The sequence below is a fragment of the Eupeodes corollae genome, chromosome 1 (assembly GCF_945859685.1).
Source record: "Eupeodes corollae chromosome 1, idEupCoro1.1, whole genome shotgun sequence".
NCBI classification, from domain to species: Eukaryota; Metazoa; Arthropoda; class Insecta; order Diptera; family Syrphidae; genus Eupeodes; species Eupeodes corollae.
The window spans coordinates 264025102-264043760 of record NC_079147.1 but is presented as its reverse complement, the minus strand read 5'-3'; the positions used below and the strand labels follow the sequence as shown (position 1 = coordinate 264043760).

At 32.4% G+C, this 18659-nt stretch overlaps 1 protein-coding gene across 10 annotated transcripts in view; it reads left to right on the top strand.

Annotated features, from left to right (window-relative positions):
* LOC129939562 (disco-interacting protein 2) overlaps positions 1 to 18659 on the top strand; it is a 310790-nt gene that overhangs the window by 254868 nt on the left and 37263 nt on the right. For 8 of the 10 annotated variants that reach the window (XM_056047616.1, XM_056047612.1, XM_056047611.1 and 5 more), the window contains one exon: positions 5284 to 5751. The exons of the other annotated variants lie outside the window; for them this stretch is intronic. In XM_056047616.1, the coding sequence (XP_055903591.1) occupies positions 5284 to 5751 (468 nt within the window). The remainder of the gene's footprint in view (positions 1 to 5283; positions 5752 to 18659) is intronic. 10 annotated transcript variants of the gene reach the window in all.

The window sequence follows — 18659 nt, the reverse complement described above, 5'->3', positions numbered from 1 at the left end:
AGCCCATCCCCATAAAAGTCGAATCTTCTTCACCCTCTTTGACCGATTGGATTTACGTCCTTTCTTTTCAAGGTGATTTAAACGCTGATTATTTATCAGCTCAAAAAATATCTCGAAGATCGAAAGCTTCTTAATGACCAGCAGTTGGCGTTCGCACCAATAGGCTCTCTCACCGAACAGTGGAGCAAATTTTTACATCGTTTTCGAGAAAGCAACATTACTGCACTTGACATTTCAAAGGCATTTGATAGAGTTTGACATTAGGCTATCTTATCAAAAATCCATGCTTTCAATTTGCATGAATTTCTCCTTCATTGGATTAGTAATTGCCTTTCGGATCGTTAAATGCAAGTAGTACTGGATGAGTTCAAGTCTGTAAACCGCATAATAAATGGTGGTGGTCCCAGGGCTTTATGTTGTCTCCAACATTCTTTCTTGTTTTTATAAATGATCTATTTTTTTATTTTTTTTTATCCATTTATATTCATTATTTCTTAAAACTATCTCAAAGCTAGACAAAAATTCATAAAGCTAGCCTAAATATGCATAACTTACAACTAACTTACTGGTCCCATACGGACATAAGTTAAACAATAATACTTAATTCTAATACCTTTCGGCCCTATCTATTCAACTTCAATTTAATTTGATTTATTTTTTTATTCATTAGAAAATTAAAAAAAATAATACCAATATCTTTTTTTTTATTTTTACTTAAAAAGTACTTAAAATTATTTCCTTAATAAATCTTCTTTCATATCTTATTCCATATTCGAAGGACCAAATTTTTGCATGGCCAAAAATTACGACAAAAAATACTGCAATGTGGCAAAGGCAGTTAGAATGTTTGGACTCGAACTATGGCGAGAGTTTTAACAAATCTCAACATTCATAAAGTCGCTGAAGCGGGGTTCTTCTACGCTAGCAAAACCATTGCTTAAGCTTTTATATCTATCATATTCCGAGTAGAGTATTAAGAGTAGAGAAAACAGCCCATCCCAAAAAAAGGAGAATCTTTATCTCCTTCAAATTATCGACTGAAAACACTAACGTTCCTCCTTTTCAAGGTCATGTCAACGCCGAATAATTATCAGTTTGAGGAATAAAAATTTCTTAATGAACGGCAATACAGCTTTTGTAGCAATGGGCAAGAACAGTGGAGCAAATCTTTTTATCGTTTTGGAGAAAGTAAGATTATCGCAATTGATATTTTGAAAGCATTTGATAGGGTTTGACATCAGGATTTCTTATCGAAAATACGTGCTTTTAGTTTCCACGAATATTTCCTTCGTTAGATTAGTGATTACCTTTCGGATCATTCAACAGAAGTAGTAATGAATATGTTTAAGCTTGAAAAACACAAAATAAAATGCTGGTGCGCCTCAGGGCTCCATTCTATCTTCAGCACTGTTTCTCATTTTTATTATTGATCTCCTGTCTTCAACCCCTAATCTAATGCATTGTTTCGCTGACGATAGTACTCTTAGCTTTTCATATTCGTTTTTAAACGACAACCCTCTTCTTCGGATGTGAAACTGCAAGTACAAATTGTGATAAGCTCATTAAACTCCGACCTAAACAGCATTGTTCAATGGGATATAAAAAACCTCTTCTAATTTAATGCTGCGATAACTCAATGCTGTCTTGTATCTTTGCCATCGTTCATCGATGGTATACTTGCTTCAATAAGACCGAACATCTTGATATTATCCGTATGTGTATCAACAATCACCTCTTGTGGAACGATATCGCCAAAAATTCCATAAAGTTGTTTGGGTTTCTTAGGCGATGCAAATACTTCATCTTCCCTTCTAATCTTACATTTATCTACAAGACTTACATTCGTTCAAAGCTTGAGTATCTCATCTTCTCTGGGCTGGTGCTCGTAAGCTTTTTAGATAGTGTCGAACGTTGATCATTTAAATTGATTGGTGATAATATCATAAGTTCATTTAGTTTGCTTGAACATCGTCGTAGGGTTTCTTGTCTAACCTATTTTTACCTTCGTTTTAACGGTTTACGCTCTAGGGAAGTAGCCAGCTGCATTCCTCCCCTTAAACAGTTAAACTGTAATGCGAAATTCAGGAATTCGAAACTAATGTGCACTGCGACTTCCTATCAAAATCTTTCTGCCTTTCCCTGTGCTCACCATGTGTCTCTGCAAAATAAGGGCAGTAATACCCTTTGAGTGTCTGCCTATCAACAAAAAATATTGAACTTATTGAGGTTAAAGTTAAAAGGTTACTCATACGCCACAGTGTACGGGTTAATGGTTTAGTTTTGTACCGATGAGTAGTTTTAATTTTAATGAAATCTTGCGCAGTAATTGTACCATCTAAACAAACAGGATTCACCTACAAATTAAAGACATACTATTTCTTCAGTTTCTCAACTTTTTCGAAAGCTGTAACTTTGGCAAAAAATCGAAAAACGAAACAGAAGTAACGTTGTCTATTGTTAAAGTGCGTCTTATTAATTGTCATAATGAAACTTAATTTAATGGGGAATTGAAGCCTTTTGAATTGGATAATGGTAAATCTGTAGAAACTATTGGAATTTAAGAAATAATAAAACTGTTACATTTTTCAATGTTGGCAGTTAGGATAGTTAAGATAATGTTCTCGCTAAGTTGTGTGACACGAAATCTTGTAACGTTATGTACATAATCGAGAGGGATCTTAATTTCGCATAAGCATTACCAGTACGCCTTAATTCAAGTGAGTTAAGAAACTCTTCCGAGTATGATGTTTTTTTTTCTGAATCCATGACAGTGTCTATAGATAAATACTACCTTCATATATCCTGCTACTACATAAAATTTGTTTGAATTTATTTTCAAAACAAAATCGTCATCTATGTATGTTATTTTATAAATCAAGCTTAACACTTCCAATAAGTTCAGAATTACTCTGTACAAAAATCTTCTGTTATTGTCACACACAAAAATCTTCTGTTATTGTCTACTATTTTAAAAAGTGCTTTACCATAGTTTATGTCTTATGTCATCATAAGAAGCGCCTAATGATAGGCAACAATAATATATACAAAGACAGCCAGCACATAATGTTGTGCTACTAGTGTTCTTAACGAAAAGAATCTATTGAACATTTAACTATTATTTTTATATTTTAACACTCTAAAAAGTACCTTAAAACACTCTCCAGCCTCGGAACTACCTTCACATAAGAAATCATGTCATTATATTGATCCTTTGCGGCGTAAAGAACAGACAAGCAAGCAAACAAACAAACAAACAAACAAACAGTTTGCGTTTTACTTACAATTTGTGTATATTATTTTCAATTGGAAAAACGGCCATAATTTTCGTTATAGTAAAATATACTGAGTTATATTTCGAACCCTTGAAATAATCCCGAACTAAATTTTTTTTTCCAATATTCACAGGATTTTTATGAAAACATTTTCTAGAAACTTTTGTCCTTATTAAAACTGATATAGTTTTGTATCTAATTGAAAACTCTACTTAAATGTTATTCCTGATTTTTCATAGAGCTTTAAATTTAAAAGTTATTCAAGATTAAAATTGAATTTGAACGTTTTCAAAAGTGCCAAATAAATTATCTTTCATCGAAAATCTAAAAACAATTTTACAAAATTAGTCCCATGAAAAAAAAAGAAAAGTTGTGAGACTATAAACATTAGGTACTCAAATTGTGTATCCAATATTTCTACACAAAGAGAATATTTTTAACTCTTTTCTAAAGGTATACCTGTAAAATTAAGTATTAAAAATATATTTTTCAGAAAGCATTGAAAACTAAGAACTTATTTAACATTTCAATACGATCACTTTTGAAACATAGACAAAATTTTGTTGTTTTCCGTTTTAACTAAGTATATAAAAATATAAAATATATCTAATATTCAAAACAGAATCTACCCTAATTTTTCAATCGTTAAAGTTTTTAAATTTAAAACAAAAAATCTCATTTCTACCCAAAACATCTCAAATCCTTTCTCACAAAAAATCACCTTAAATTTCAATTAAGTTTAAAAATTTCATAATTTAATTTTAACATACCTACCTTAAGCAAATTCATGTCATATAATAATTCTCAAGACAGCTTTAGTCATATTAAACGTGTCAGCAATCACCTAATTTAGTCCTTCAAATTAAAAGAAAAAATTAATTATAGAAAAACTTTCTACACACACTTTCACTTTGAGAGGAACAAAATGACCATAAAGGAGAAACCCACACATCGTCGTCGTCGTAGCTCGTAATCGTTGAACCTACCTACCTTTTCGTCCTTGTGCTTGTTTTTCTGTACTAAACTGACATGTCAATTGATATAAAAAAAAAAGAAATACAGGTCACACCGTGATGATGGTTACGGTAACTAACATTACATACCTTCACTTCATATAAATACATACGAGAAAAGGAAAATTTGAGAAGAGTCCTTTTGAAAAAAGTTAAGCACACGACAAAATGTCATTAAACCCGCATGTGTTGCTTAAAACAAACTCAAGAATTATTGTTCACACCCATTAAGCTTCTGTCTTTCCTCATTTATACTTCTAGAAATACTCGTATCTTGTGTCAGAGGTTGTATTTCCTTTTTGCCTTCCCCTCCATCCTTCTCTTTTTTTTTCTTAAAGGATAACCCGCCTCGATTTGTATATACATACTTTTACCTACCTTCTACGTTTTATATGACTCTATAAAGCCTTCCCCTACTCGTACGTCGTCGGTCGGTCGGTGTACTTGTTACGTCATTTTGAGTGACACATCAAGTTAAGCTACTCTCGTCGAGGATGTCATTTTGATTGAAATTACTTTTGACTCTAACATATTTACGTAGGTATATTTCTCCTAAAAATAGAAATAGGACATCCTTGTTGGCTTTCTATCTCTCATCAGAGCCGTGTGTCCTTATTCATTACCATAAGCTGGTGTTTTGAACCTTTCCATCCGACTTCAGAAGAAGGAGGGTCCTTCTGGTTTTGTTTTCGTTTTGGAAACCGGAAGTACCTACTTGGGAACATCCATCCATCCATCTATTCATTCACAAAAATTACTTTGGCAGGTAGATGTCGCTGGCTCTTTGTGTGTGTTGTGTACTGCTTCTATGTTATTTGGGGAACGTGTCAAAATTGACTAAAGCCTCTTTAATGTTAATCTGAGCGTGTGTCTGAATGTTTGCATGGAACTTGTGTATGTATTATGTCCTAATTCATTAACAGTATTTTAACAAACTAACATTGTGTAACATGTATTTCTAAAAATCCTTGAAACAAAAAAAAAAATCATAAATAAAGGTGGCGGTGGTGGTGCTAATAATGCCGGTAATGGAAGCAGTAATAATGGCGGCGTTGGTGGAGGCGGAGGTGGTGGTGGCGGTGGTGGAGGAGGTGTAGTTGGAGTAGTTAATATGCCTCCCTACTACAATCTGAAGGATCAACATCTGCAACAACAGACCGGAAATAATGGCAGTGGCAATGGTGGAGTGCAAATATCCAGCGAAGGATACAGCTATGTGACTGAAGTTCCGTCGCTGCCATCGTCCCACCATCGACATTCTAGTTCACACCACAAATCCTCATCGTCCCATCATCATTCCGGAAGCGGTGGTGGCGGTGGTGGAGGAGGGGGTGGTGGAAATAGTGGTAGCAGAGAAGGAGGAGGAGGGGGCAGTAGTGGAGGCGGCGGTGGTGGTGGACATCATCAGAATCGAACACGAAGGACACAACGAAGAGTTACCCACAACGAGAAGCGATATCATTCAGGTCGGGGTCGCTTTTGTTTAATATTTTATCACCCTCTTTTCTATCTCCTCTCTCTAAATTTGTTGTTTTGTTTTTTTTTTTTAGAGAGATTACACTTTTTTTTGTTTAAATTCAGTTCAGTTTTTTAATCAATATAAGGATAAAAATATATATAAAAAACACCCCCTCCACCTTTTTTTGTTTCATTTTATTTCCAAATCACGTTTTTGTATGAGTATGTTTTTGAATTTATTTCTCTCTGTATTTTAAAATAAATGTTTTCATGTTGAATTTTTATTTGAACTTATTTTATTACTATTTTTTGATTTAGAATTGTGTGCTTTGTGAATGAAAGGTGTTTGAGATATGTTCATACCTACATGTTCTAAATTATATTTTATATGAATACAATCATTTATATTGCATGAATTTAAAACTTTAGGACATATTTTTGAAAGTGCATGATTGTTTTTCTTATTTATATATAAATGCAATTTTACACACTGAATTTAGTTAAGATTTATTTAAATTGTCAAAAGATAGAAAATTTACTTATAACCTTTTTTTTTAAATAACTATAAAATTAAAATATTAAGGTAAGTAAAACAATTAAATCGTAATCATAAAATAACACAAATAGTTCGAAATGTCGTAATCTTAATTAAAAACAAAGAACTACATAAATATAACAAAATTAAATTTAAAAACAATTCCTTCCTCAGAACTAACATTTTAAGTCCATTTTTGAAATCAAATAGAAAAAATATCACCATAAAGACGGTGAAAGTTCCCTCATCTTCGTGTCGTAAGTAAAAGGGTCCATAAAATGTTGAAAAGGGTGGGTTTATGAAGTTTTTTTTTTGTATGTGCGTAGTGCTGCCACAAATAACAAACCAGTTGTAAAAATTTTGTTTCACGATATCTAGCTTGTATTGTTCAAAGTGGCCACAGTTAGCCTTAAAACACTTTCTTAAAAGATCCGGCCATTCATCCATCGCTGCACGTACGACTTCAAGGATTAGCGAAGCGGCTGTCTTAACAAAATCAGCTTTAAGAGACTCAATATTTCGGTGAGGTTTATAGCTTCTTTAGGTTTATAGCCAAAGTTGAGTGGTTATCGCCTTGTGATCCAGCGCAGAGTCTTGCTGAAAAATCCAGAGGCTCGCAATTAGCGTGTTACTTAAGGGCTTCACAAAATTCTTTAAAACATGTCTTTGATAGTTGGAAACAAAGATCCAAGTCCCTATCGATATGATATATGTTCTTACTAGAACCCAATTTGTACTTTTTAATAACAGATGTCCACAAATGGTATGCCTTAGTGAAATAATGTGTACTGACCTGCCTATTGAAGCTATGGGCATAAATCCTGGCGTTTTGGCGATTATATTTCTGTTCCACTGTCAACATTTTGGCATATTTAAAAAGAATATTTTTGTGTACTCCATATACTTGCACAGAGCTTCAGTCAGGCGTTGTCCAGTACTTCCATGGTAAGCGCCAAGCTTAAGGTATTGCTTTATGAGGCGTCACATCGTTCCATTTCTCGAGCGAACTGCTTTGATCACTGCTGGCATCCTCCCTTGACGAGGTCGCCCACTTCTTGCTTTATCATTAACAGAGGACATATCATTGTACCGCCTAATAGATGACCTCTCAAACAGCTTTGCCAATACTTTTGTACCAGTTGTTTTTGAGAAACATAATAGAACCCACTTTTACAAAATAATGTCTTCTTTTTCAGAATTGTAATTCATATGTTTTTAAAGTTTAGAACACTTTAGAATTATGACTATACAATTCTAGGTGTCTGCCTTAAAGGTAGCACCAAGTGACTTTACGACCTACAATTTTAGATTGTACCGGTGGTGACTAGAAAACAATTTAGGAAAGTGGCGATTAAGCTAAAATAATATTTTTAAAGTAAGAACTCTCTTTTTAACTTTCCTATTAAGAACTAAGTCTATAGGTAACATAAGCCTACTTTTTATCCGTTTTGTATTGATTGCCTTATTTAATTATTTCAATAATCTTTCCTGCACAAGCTCTTATTACATTCAATAATATACGAGTATATTATTATTATTAGGTGGCGGAACCCTCCGTTACGAGTAATGTTGTCATTGTCAGGGATGAAGGGGTCGACAGTTTTAAGCCGAATCCGAATATCTCACTTGAAAAAAAATTTGTTTCGATATCTCGAAAATGTTTTCTCATTTTTTTTGCAAATTATATGAAAGACTTATATTTCCTTAAAATAAAATAAGAAAATGTATTTATAAAAGTTAATTTAAAAACAAATTAAGGGTTTAAAAAATCAGACATTTACAATTTTGAAAACAAACTTTTCTGGTAGGTATATTTTTAAATCTTAAAATATATTAAATATTAAAAAAATATATATTTGGAAAGAGTTCGTGCGACGGCATCGTGTATTTTATTTCTTCACGAAATCAGATATCAACGAGACAAAATTTTTAATCTTAAAAACTGTGAAACAAAAATATAAAAAATAGCCCCTATTTTAAGGTTAAAGACTGTCGGCGTTTATACTCACAGGTACGTCTCAAGAATCGAGTGAAATAGAATTTAAAAGAAACGAGGACATTTTGTTTTTAATACTCTGCATTATTTAAGTGTCAAAGTATTTTTTAAAGACAACAAACAAATATGTTATATTTACAGAATAAATAAGTAATGTTAGGCTTTTAATTTTAAAACTTATGGGACTGGGAACTTATTGACTATATGCGAAAAACAGTAGATAACTAATTAACTCAGTTCTTTAAGGGAATTTCAGTACTCAAAGTCTAAAGAAAACTTAATTTTCCATTCCAATTTTTTGACAGGATTTTCTTGAGTCAAGATTCTTATCAAAAATGTAGATAAAAATAAAAAAGAGATAGTGATGTAAGTTCAGCAATTTTGGCCGTCTGATTCTTACCCAATTATATGATTGATTTAACTTTTCTTTGAAATATGTAATAAACATTTTATAAACTGTTAATATGAAAAGTTAAGACAATTTATAAGTATTTTTAATAAAATACTTAGCATTTATTATGAATTCAACTTTATGTAAATACAAATTTTGTATAAAATAAAATTCGCCTGACACCGAAAAACAAATTTTATAAATTTATTACTCAACATTTACTCAACCCTCGACACTTGCAGCCGCTTACTGCAGAAATTCAAAATTTACTAATTTAATGGAACTAAAAATTGAATTATATAAATTGTAAATAAGTCTAATTCATACATATACATGAATTTCATAACCTGGAGAATAGAAATATCGGGATGTCAATACCAATGTTTTGGCTACAAAAAGCACGGTATTTGATTGTTTTCCAAATTCATACCAAATGTTTGAAACGTCAAAACTACCAAGAGTTCTTGAGATTTGCGTAATGAACTAAGGTATTCCGAAAATACGCATGAAACATGGATTTATTTTTGTGTTTATAATTCGTTAAAAATCTAAAAACTTAAACTAGACTGTTGAAAAATATTAATTTGCTATTTATACTTTTTATATTATCATTTGGTGAATAAATACAAGAGTGACATTTAGTATAAACTTCCATTAATTGGTTTAAGGGGCTATGTACACCATAGTTTGATCTGCTAAAATTAGTATTCAATGGTTTCTGGAGTCTTATACTTGAATGAGAAAAACTAAAGTTTAAACTATCAAGAACTAATAGTGATGCAATTTGTCTGTTTATTATTCTAACAATAAAACAAAACTGCAAGTACATTCTATAATTTGTCAAAGAACAAAGATTTATGAGAGATAGTCTTTGTGGATAAGGCGGTAATGTACGAATATCATGAAACCACGGAAGCGATCGTAGACAAACACGCAAAAATCTTTTCTGAATGGTTTCGAGTCTGGTGTCGTGTTTGGCGTAGTAAGGTGACCATACTGTACAAGCATATTCCAGGATTTTTCTCACAAGCGAAACAAAAAGTAATTTTAAATCATATGGATCAGGGAAATCACGGCCAAATCTCTTAATAAATCCAAGAACTCTATTTGCTTTTTTGACTATGAAGTTAATATGTTCATTAAATGTTAGTTTAAAATCTAAGGCGACAACCAAATCAGAAAATCCTTATACTCTACTTAAAGGACAAAAATCAAACATGTAACTAAAAATGATTTTAACTTTTTTGCGTTTGAAACCCATAGTTTAACATTTATCAACATTTAAAGAAAGACGATTATTATTGCACCATTTTCTGATTAATATTAAGTCTTCTTGCAAGAGAAGACAGTCAGATGTAGAGCTAATTTTCTTAAACACTTTAATGTCATCAGCATATATAAGGACAGACGAATTTTGTATGACCAAAAGAAAGTCATTTATAAATAAAACAAATAGAATAGGACCAAGGTGACTACCCTGAGGGACACCAGAATTCACAACAAATGAACTTGAACACTCATTACGAAATTTAACACTATAACATCTATCTTGCAAATATGAGGAAATAGCCGTTAAAACCTTGCTTCCATAGCTTTAAAAGTTATGTTTTATGTCACAATTTGTCAAAAGCCTTGCTGAAATCAGAAAAGACACAATCTACTTGTTCACGTTTTTCATAAACATCTAAACAAAAAGACGTACCACAATTAGAATGTTGGTACATTAAAACATCGAGAAGTTTGAAAATGTTTAATTTAGCAAATAATTTTCAAAGGATAGAAATTCCAGGAAATTTAAACAACTCAAAGGTCACGATTGTATGTGTTTTTAAAAGTTTTTCTTATTTTAGTATCATACAAAGTAAACTGTTAAAAAATGCAAAGCAAAAGCAACAAAACCAAATATTTTTTTTTCGTGAATTAAGTATGAGCTGTAAGAAACTTGTTTCTTGAACCAAATGTCTTAGAATATAGAATTCAGAAGCAATTTCTGAATTTTGAATAACAGTCATACACAAACCTATAAACCGATAAGTCAATGTCTCACAAGTCACAGCAATATCAAAATTGTAATGGAATACTTCTTCTTACGTCCTTTTTCATAAAAACAAAAACAAGTTATTGTTGAACAACCTTCGTGTCAATAGTCCTTTATGTATATAAAAGAAATTTCATACCTAAAAGGTTTTAGCTAAACATATACATTACATTCCATCCTTAACTCCCACAAATTACACCACATAAGACGTGTCATCTATACAAAGTAAGTATAGAGTAACGATACTATACCTACTTTAAGCTTTAACATAACCCTTTTTAAAAAATAAAAGCAAAACCTAAGGTTAACCCGCAAACAATAAGTAGGTAGGTTATAATGGAGCTTATTTTGCATGAATGCTGCAGTAAGTGAAAAAAACGTCTCAAGTAACTTTATGCATTACTTACATATGCAACCCTTGAACAAAAACAACCACAGCAACAACAACAACAAAAACTCTATGAATAAATATGCAATAAGTAGCGTTCTCTAACGCCTGCAATTGCGCGAACATTAAAAATGTAACAAATGTAAGAAGAGAGTCAAAGTCTACATCAATTCTCATTTCGCGTAGATCTTGAAACATACAAGTGGGCATATGAATTCCATTATGCAATATGCATCTAAAGTGATAGCATCTTTACGATGCAAACTTCTATGCCTCAATAGATAAAGCTTGCATCAGTTCCATCAAGAAAACAACCAAGAAAAATCATTGGTTAGAAAAATAAAACATTACAAATTAGCTCAAGATAAAAACACAAAAAACCAAACAACATACAAATTGGAAACAAACTTGAAGGAAATGCAATCTTTTTTTTAGGTTTTTATAGATACTTTTCTATCTTACATTTTTATATAGTAAAGCGATGAGATGATGATGGTAGATAGATAGAGAAACCTTGCTCTGGCCATTTATGTACATACGTCTGTGTCTTGAAATGTGTATTCCATTATTACATCAGTCTATGATGCTGATACCTTCTTTGGTCTTGCCGCTGAGAAAATGTCTGTCTTCTTTAAGTCGCGTTGTCAAGTCTTCTCGTTGTTGTATAGATGCGGATTTTTGTTAATTTTTAGAAATTTCTAATTCTAGATGAGTTGAAACCAAAATATAAATTTTTTCAATAAATCGTAGAACAGATACTCGAAGCCAAATTTAAAGCAGCCGTTTAGGTTCTAGATCCACTATCTCTTTCACAATAAATACTTTGTACAGAGTTTGTTGACGCAGTTCACATTCTCAAAGTACGACTAAAGAACAAATCTCTGTACGGGGGATGTCTTGCTCGAGGGTATACTAATGAAAACTCTTGCATGCTTGAGATTCGCGGTTGAACTGCTCCAGTATTGAGATGCTTGTGACAAAGATTCCATTTTTTACAAAATAAGCGAAAGGTTATTGTCTTTATAGATACAACAAATTCTTAAACTCAAATGAATAAACGTAATTCTATCAATATTGCAGTCTTTAAACAGGATCTTCTAATGAGAGGTTTAATTTTAATATTTAAATAAAATGATTTTTTTTTTAATAAATCAGTGTACCGACCGTTATTTCATTAGATATGTCATTCACAATGGAAAAAGATATCAGCCAAAAACTCGGTTCAACTAACTAGCATTATATTCTTTCTTTCAATCTTTGAAGTCTTAAATTGCCACCAAACATTGGCAAATACCTTATCTTCTACGTGGTCTTAAAAAAAATATCGGGTTTTACAATAAGAGCGCTACAAAAGCTTTTTTTTTAACCAAAAGAAAACGGTTTTGAATATCAATTAGATTCATTATTCCTGTGAAAGTACGTTCGATTTCATTTTATATGAAACTCGATTTCTTTTGCATGGCCACCACCCAATTTTTGACGGTTTTCAAGCATAAATCGGCCGATACTGTTGCAATTTCACTTTCGATATTCGTACGAGGTTCATCAATCGTCGCTGGCTTGTTGGCATAGACCGTAGACTTGACGTAGCCCCAAAGGCAATAGTCTAACGGCGTCAAATCGCACGACCGAGTTGGCCAAGCGACTAGACCATTTCGTGAGATAAAACGTTCTCCAAACACGGTTTCCAATAAATTGATTATGACGTTCGCTGTGTGCATTGTGGTGCCGTCCTTTTGAAACCACATATCCCCTAAGTCCATACATCATCCAATTAGGGCCAAAAATATTGGGTTATTATTGAACGGTAGCGGTCCCCATTCACAGTAACGTGCTGGTCTTGATCATCACCGAAGAAGTACGGCCCAATGACGCCCCGCCGGCTCATAAACAACACCGAACCGTAATTTTTCGGGATTAAATGCACGCATATTTTGTTTATTGAGGAAGCCATTCAACTAGAAATGAGCTTCATCGCTGAAGATGATTTTTCGATTAAAATCTGAATCATTTTCAAGCTTTTGACCAGCCCAATTAAAGAATATACGACGCTTCTGGTGGTCTGGCTTCAGTTCTTGCGTCAATTTAATCTTGTAAGAATGTAGGCCAAGATCTTTTCACAAAATTCGCCACAACGACGTCACAGAGATGCCCAAGAGAACGACGTGTGATAGATACATTTAGGCTTTCTGAAATTGAAGCTTCAGCGGCAACAATTTTCGCGACACTACGGCACATCTTTGTCTCACTAGCACGGTTATGACGATCATAAATTGAACGTAGTGCTCTTAACTTTGAGGCCACTGACTCCGAGTTTTGGTAGTAAATTTTAATAATTTCGACTCATTGTTTGCTCGTATATCTTTCCATCATTAAATTTCAAACCTTACTGAAGAGAAATGTCAAAAAAGCGGCACAAAATATGGCGCCGTTTGCTGTCCCTGTCGCTTTTGTAGCGTCGCTATTGAAAAACCCGTTAGCTTAAAGGTGGTTATATTATAATTTTATGACCAATTGTAGTCAGCTCTTCGAAAAATAATTAGGTCAACAACTTTTCCTTCAAAATTGATATTTTTTCGTAACTTGTGCAGAACCCAGCATCATCATTATCTTCCAGTGCTGGCCATACAAATCATTAAGCTTTTAACATAATCTATCAACGTAGCAGTTCTACTAACCATTTTTTTTTATAAGTAAGTCTCAATCACACCCCCATCAAAGTCAATAACCTGACCAAACAGTAACAAGTTAATGATAGAGAGGTTTTTCAACAATCATTATTGAATTTTACAATTTTGACAGTTCTATTTATTAAGGAAAATACTAACCATTTTGTTTTTGGCCTTCTTTACCGTGGTAAGTGAACCTTAAAAGCCTTAAAATCAGAGTATTCATGCACCAAATGGGGATGTGTAATTTGTGGAATGCCGATTTATAAATAACAACGAGGAATCGACAAACCTAAATTTTCGTCAATACAACGATATACATCCAGCATTATTGACAGTTCTTCTCGAGCGACGCACATAAGTTTTGCAAACTGTGATAGTTGCAGCATTTTCAACATTTTGTTGCTGAAGTTTATTCGTGTCATTTTTATTAATTTGAAAATTTTAACTTTAAAAATGCTAAAAGATGACAGCTTCATAATTAAAAGATGCCCAAATAGCGGGCTTTTCAAAATAAAACCTCTTATTGGAAAACTCTTAATTAGACAAATAGACGCTTAAAGTACAGTACAATATAAGTAAATTCAATTTTTGTATACTTTTAAATTCTTCTTGTCCAACTTCTTTATAAATAAAATAAAATACAAATCTGTAACTGCCCTAAATTTACAATTTCATAAAAACCTTCTTTTGCTTAGGTGGTAGATTTGTAAAAGCATATAAAAAAGTGTCACATAGTCCAGCCTCGCTGTTGAATTCAAAAAGAATAAAATAAAGTACTGCCTCGAGTTCGAGTTCATATAAATATAGTTTCTTCTTTTTCACACCCTGCTAAAATGACAAGTTTGACATCCTTTTTTATCGACGAAGGGTAAAGAAAAGTAAGGTACACTATCCTTCGAGTACCACGTACCTAATATTTCAATGAAAAATTCCTATAGAAAACTTAACCTTCGGGTTTTTGAAAGACGACCAAAAGAACAAAAAAAAACATCCCCGGATATTGCTCTTAGCCATCAAATGACATACATCTATTCATTCATCTATATAAAGAAGAGGCAATGGAAAAAGCTTAGGAACAGGGTAAAACGACAAACTCTTTTTCCTCAATCTATATTTTGACCTATTTAAGGAGATCTTTTTTCTTGTGTGCTTAACATAAATCTTAAGACTAAGACTATGTCGAAGTTTATAGACCAAAAGTTAATCTTTCATTTTCGCTGTGGGTGAATGCTTGATTTTTTTTTGTTCATTTAACCCCTCTCTGATATACTGGGCATGTAACGACGGCAACGATGTCGTCTTAGTAAAAATCCACATTGGCTAAGTCAACATTAAAATTACTTCAAGGACGTACACTGTCATTCATTTGATTTAGTACAATCTTCAAAAACTTACTTAGCTTAGGAAAAAATGCATATATGTTAAATTCATGCATTCTGAAGAAATGTTCGCACTATTCTTTTGAAATGACTTAGAATAAGTTTTAAAAAATATGAAAATTTCTTTAAGAATACATTTTTAAACAATTTTTAGAAAACATACAACTTAAAAAATAAGCTGATTAACTTTTAATAAAAATCAATTACCTACACCAATAAATGGAAAGATAAATTTAATAAAAATATTAAGGGGAAAAATTATAAAAACCATCCTGACAAATATAATTTTTAACAAAATTGCCTACCAATTTTTTTGAAACTTAACAAAAATAAGCAGAATAATCAACTTGTAATGAGTATTGAAAGTTCTATGAATAAGTATTTGATATCAATCAATTGATTCAGGGTGTTAATTTCTGATAATTTAGTAAAAATGTGAATATTAACGATATTCGATCATAGTTTTGGCAGTTACTTAACTCCATAGAAGTTGATTTTTGACTAAATTTGATATTCCATTCATCATAAATATTAATCCATAAAAAGTCATTGAAGAGAGAAAAGCTTTTATGAGACTACATACATTTGCGTACATAGTACTTCCATTAATATTGAACTTAGACAAATTTACTATTTTATGTACGCAAAGACCGATGTTGGATGAAGTTTATAATTTGCAGTATCCTTCCTATCGTGGTTATATGGACCTACATATATATAAATATAATTGTCTATTAAACTATGAACGTCTACCCCAAAATCTACTTGAAATTATTGATTATAAATTAATTGAATAGAGTTTAGGGTAGGGCCATCCAAATGTGCGATTAATGGAAACTGATTTTCAGATTTTAATGAGAGTATTTTAAATTTCAACTCCAATTCAGACTTTTATTTAGTGTTATAATTTATTTAAGCATAAACGCATAAACCTTTATTTGAATTGGTTAATAATTAAAAAATATATTTGTATTTCTCAGTCAAAAAAAATTGATTGAACGTGACTATGGAACCTTATGTTTTATTTTTGGTTAGATTGCAAAAGCTTAACATGCTTTTTTAAGTGATGTGAATTATATAAAATTTATCATACCTTAGGTCATATATTTAAGGGTCTGAGTCCATTTATAAAACGTATTTTTATTTTACTATTAAAAAAACAATCATTGTTCAAAATTATATACCAAAAAGTGCGTATACGCCTGAGTGAACCATTCATACATTTGTTTTTAAGAGGGAACAATTCACGTTTATCGCAATGGTAATTTTTGAAGAGACACTTTATACTTATTTATGATTTAACAGATTTGGATTTTTCAAAAAAAAAAAATTACTAAAACTTTTACCAATTTTGTGGATTATTATTAGTAGATTTTTATTTTTTATAAGACAAAAATAGTTTACATAATTTGCCTTCAAATTTTATCAAATATGTTTTATAAGATATAAGGAAGAAATATTAGAAATTATTTTGAAGTCAATATATTTGATTGTTGATATGAATTTTTAATTTTTCAAAATCCACAGTCGACTTTCTCTAAGTCGAACTTTTACGAGATATCATAATAAGTTCGAGCTAGATTAAGTTTTTTAAAAAAATCGTGTTAGAGAGATTATTATTTTTTTTCTAATAAACTTTTAAATTTTGTGTAATGCTCATGTCCATTTGTTAAACTACTGAGTTTATCTAAGAAAGTTGGTTGGCTACACAATCAACTGGTAAAGATTTTTTTGTTAATAAAACACACCGAGGACTTTTACTCCACCCGATAAATAAGAGCTTAAGCTTGTCATGTTGGACCCTAAAAGGCACGATACTCTTTCTTTACTGTGCATCCCTTCAAAACATCGTTTCATTGACATTAAAAACGTCTTTTGGTTTAAATCTTCGGACGATTCCTTAAATCTATTGTTTACATTCATAAGCTTTATTATTATCAGACAAAGAAGAAGGTCTTTCACGAAACAAAACTTTGTTAATGATACTACGCCTGGTTTTAAATATTATTAACCAACCATCACTTGCCTTGAACTAAGGAAATCCTTAGATATCTGCACATTTCTGCGTCTTCTTTTTAAAGCTTGGACCGCAATCAGGTAAACTATTGCCACGCATACTTTCGAACCGTATTGAAAACAGCTTCGTTAACACTTTCATACTCGCACTAACTTTGTGTCGCTTAATGTGACAGCTAAATAAAGTGTTGAAATGGAATTTAAAAAGCTGTGTGTGAGGTATTAACAAAATTATTTTTTGTTTGAAAGGCGCATGTATGCCATTAAGTGTGGAATATGACATCATTCAAATGCCCGCATGGGCATCTTGGATCCAAGTGGTTAAACATTCAATGACTCTTTTGCATAGATCCGGCTGCAAGTGGTGGCGAACTCACATCACCACTGCGAGAGATAACCTTACCCTCAAATTGTTCATGCAAAATGTCAAACGAGGAGTTTGCTGAGTGGCACGTATCCCCGCCCTGCTGGAACCATATCGACTTGGTCCATATAGTTCACTTTGGGTAATAATAAATTAGTTATCATCGTTATGTAACGCTCGCCTCACTAACGTCGTTTTCAAAAAAGTACCGACGAATGCTCATCAAACAATACCTTTTTAAAAATGCATATCACTTAATGAACCTCTGCTTGTGAACAAAGCCATTCATCCAAAAATACGCTTTGTCACTAAAGATGATTTTTCGGCCAAAATTAGGGTCCTCTTCCAAACGATTCGAAGCCCAGTCAGCGAGCAAATTTCTTTGTCTATTATCATGAACGTTGAGCTAGTGGGCCAATTGGATCTTGTGCGGGTGTAGGCCCAAGTCCTGACACAAAATTCGCCAAGTTGAAGTCTGCAAAAGGCGGAGTTCTTGTGCACGGCGAGGAATAGACTGCCTTGGGTTCTGATGTACACTTTCACGACCCACGGGGATGTTCTCGGGTTATCTTGCGTTCCTTGAACGTAGGAGTGTTGGCTGATTGTTTACTAAACCAGACGGCCACCAAACGTTGAAAAATAGACTGTAAAGGGTCACCTCATCTACTTTAAAATGGGCGCAATGGGTTCAACGTTAACGAAAACTCATATTGACAGTAAAGTTTTATAATTTAAACGTGCTGTTGAATCGTGTAACTCTCCATGATAATTCGGAATAGACAACTGAATAATAAACAAAAGATTTGACAGATGTCACCAAAACAAAATGGTGGCTGCGGGGCTCCAAAATAATTTTGCTGAGTTCTTAATTGTTTTCTTTTAGCCCAAATCAAAGAAAAAAACTGTTAAGAACGCTTTTAAATCATCAGCAATTTTCGTTTTCTTTTCAACCGTTCAATTGAACGAATCTTCGTTACAATATCTAATGTATTCAAATTTCTTCTAGCCATAATTTATCTGAAAGCAAAATTAATAAATGTTAAAATTTTCAATTCGAAAAATCAGAACGGTCACAGTAACTTTCGACATAGAGGAAGTTCAACTTGAGGATATTTTCTGAAGGCAAAACTGAGGGAA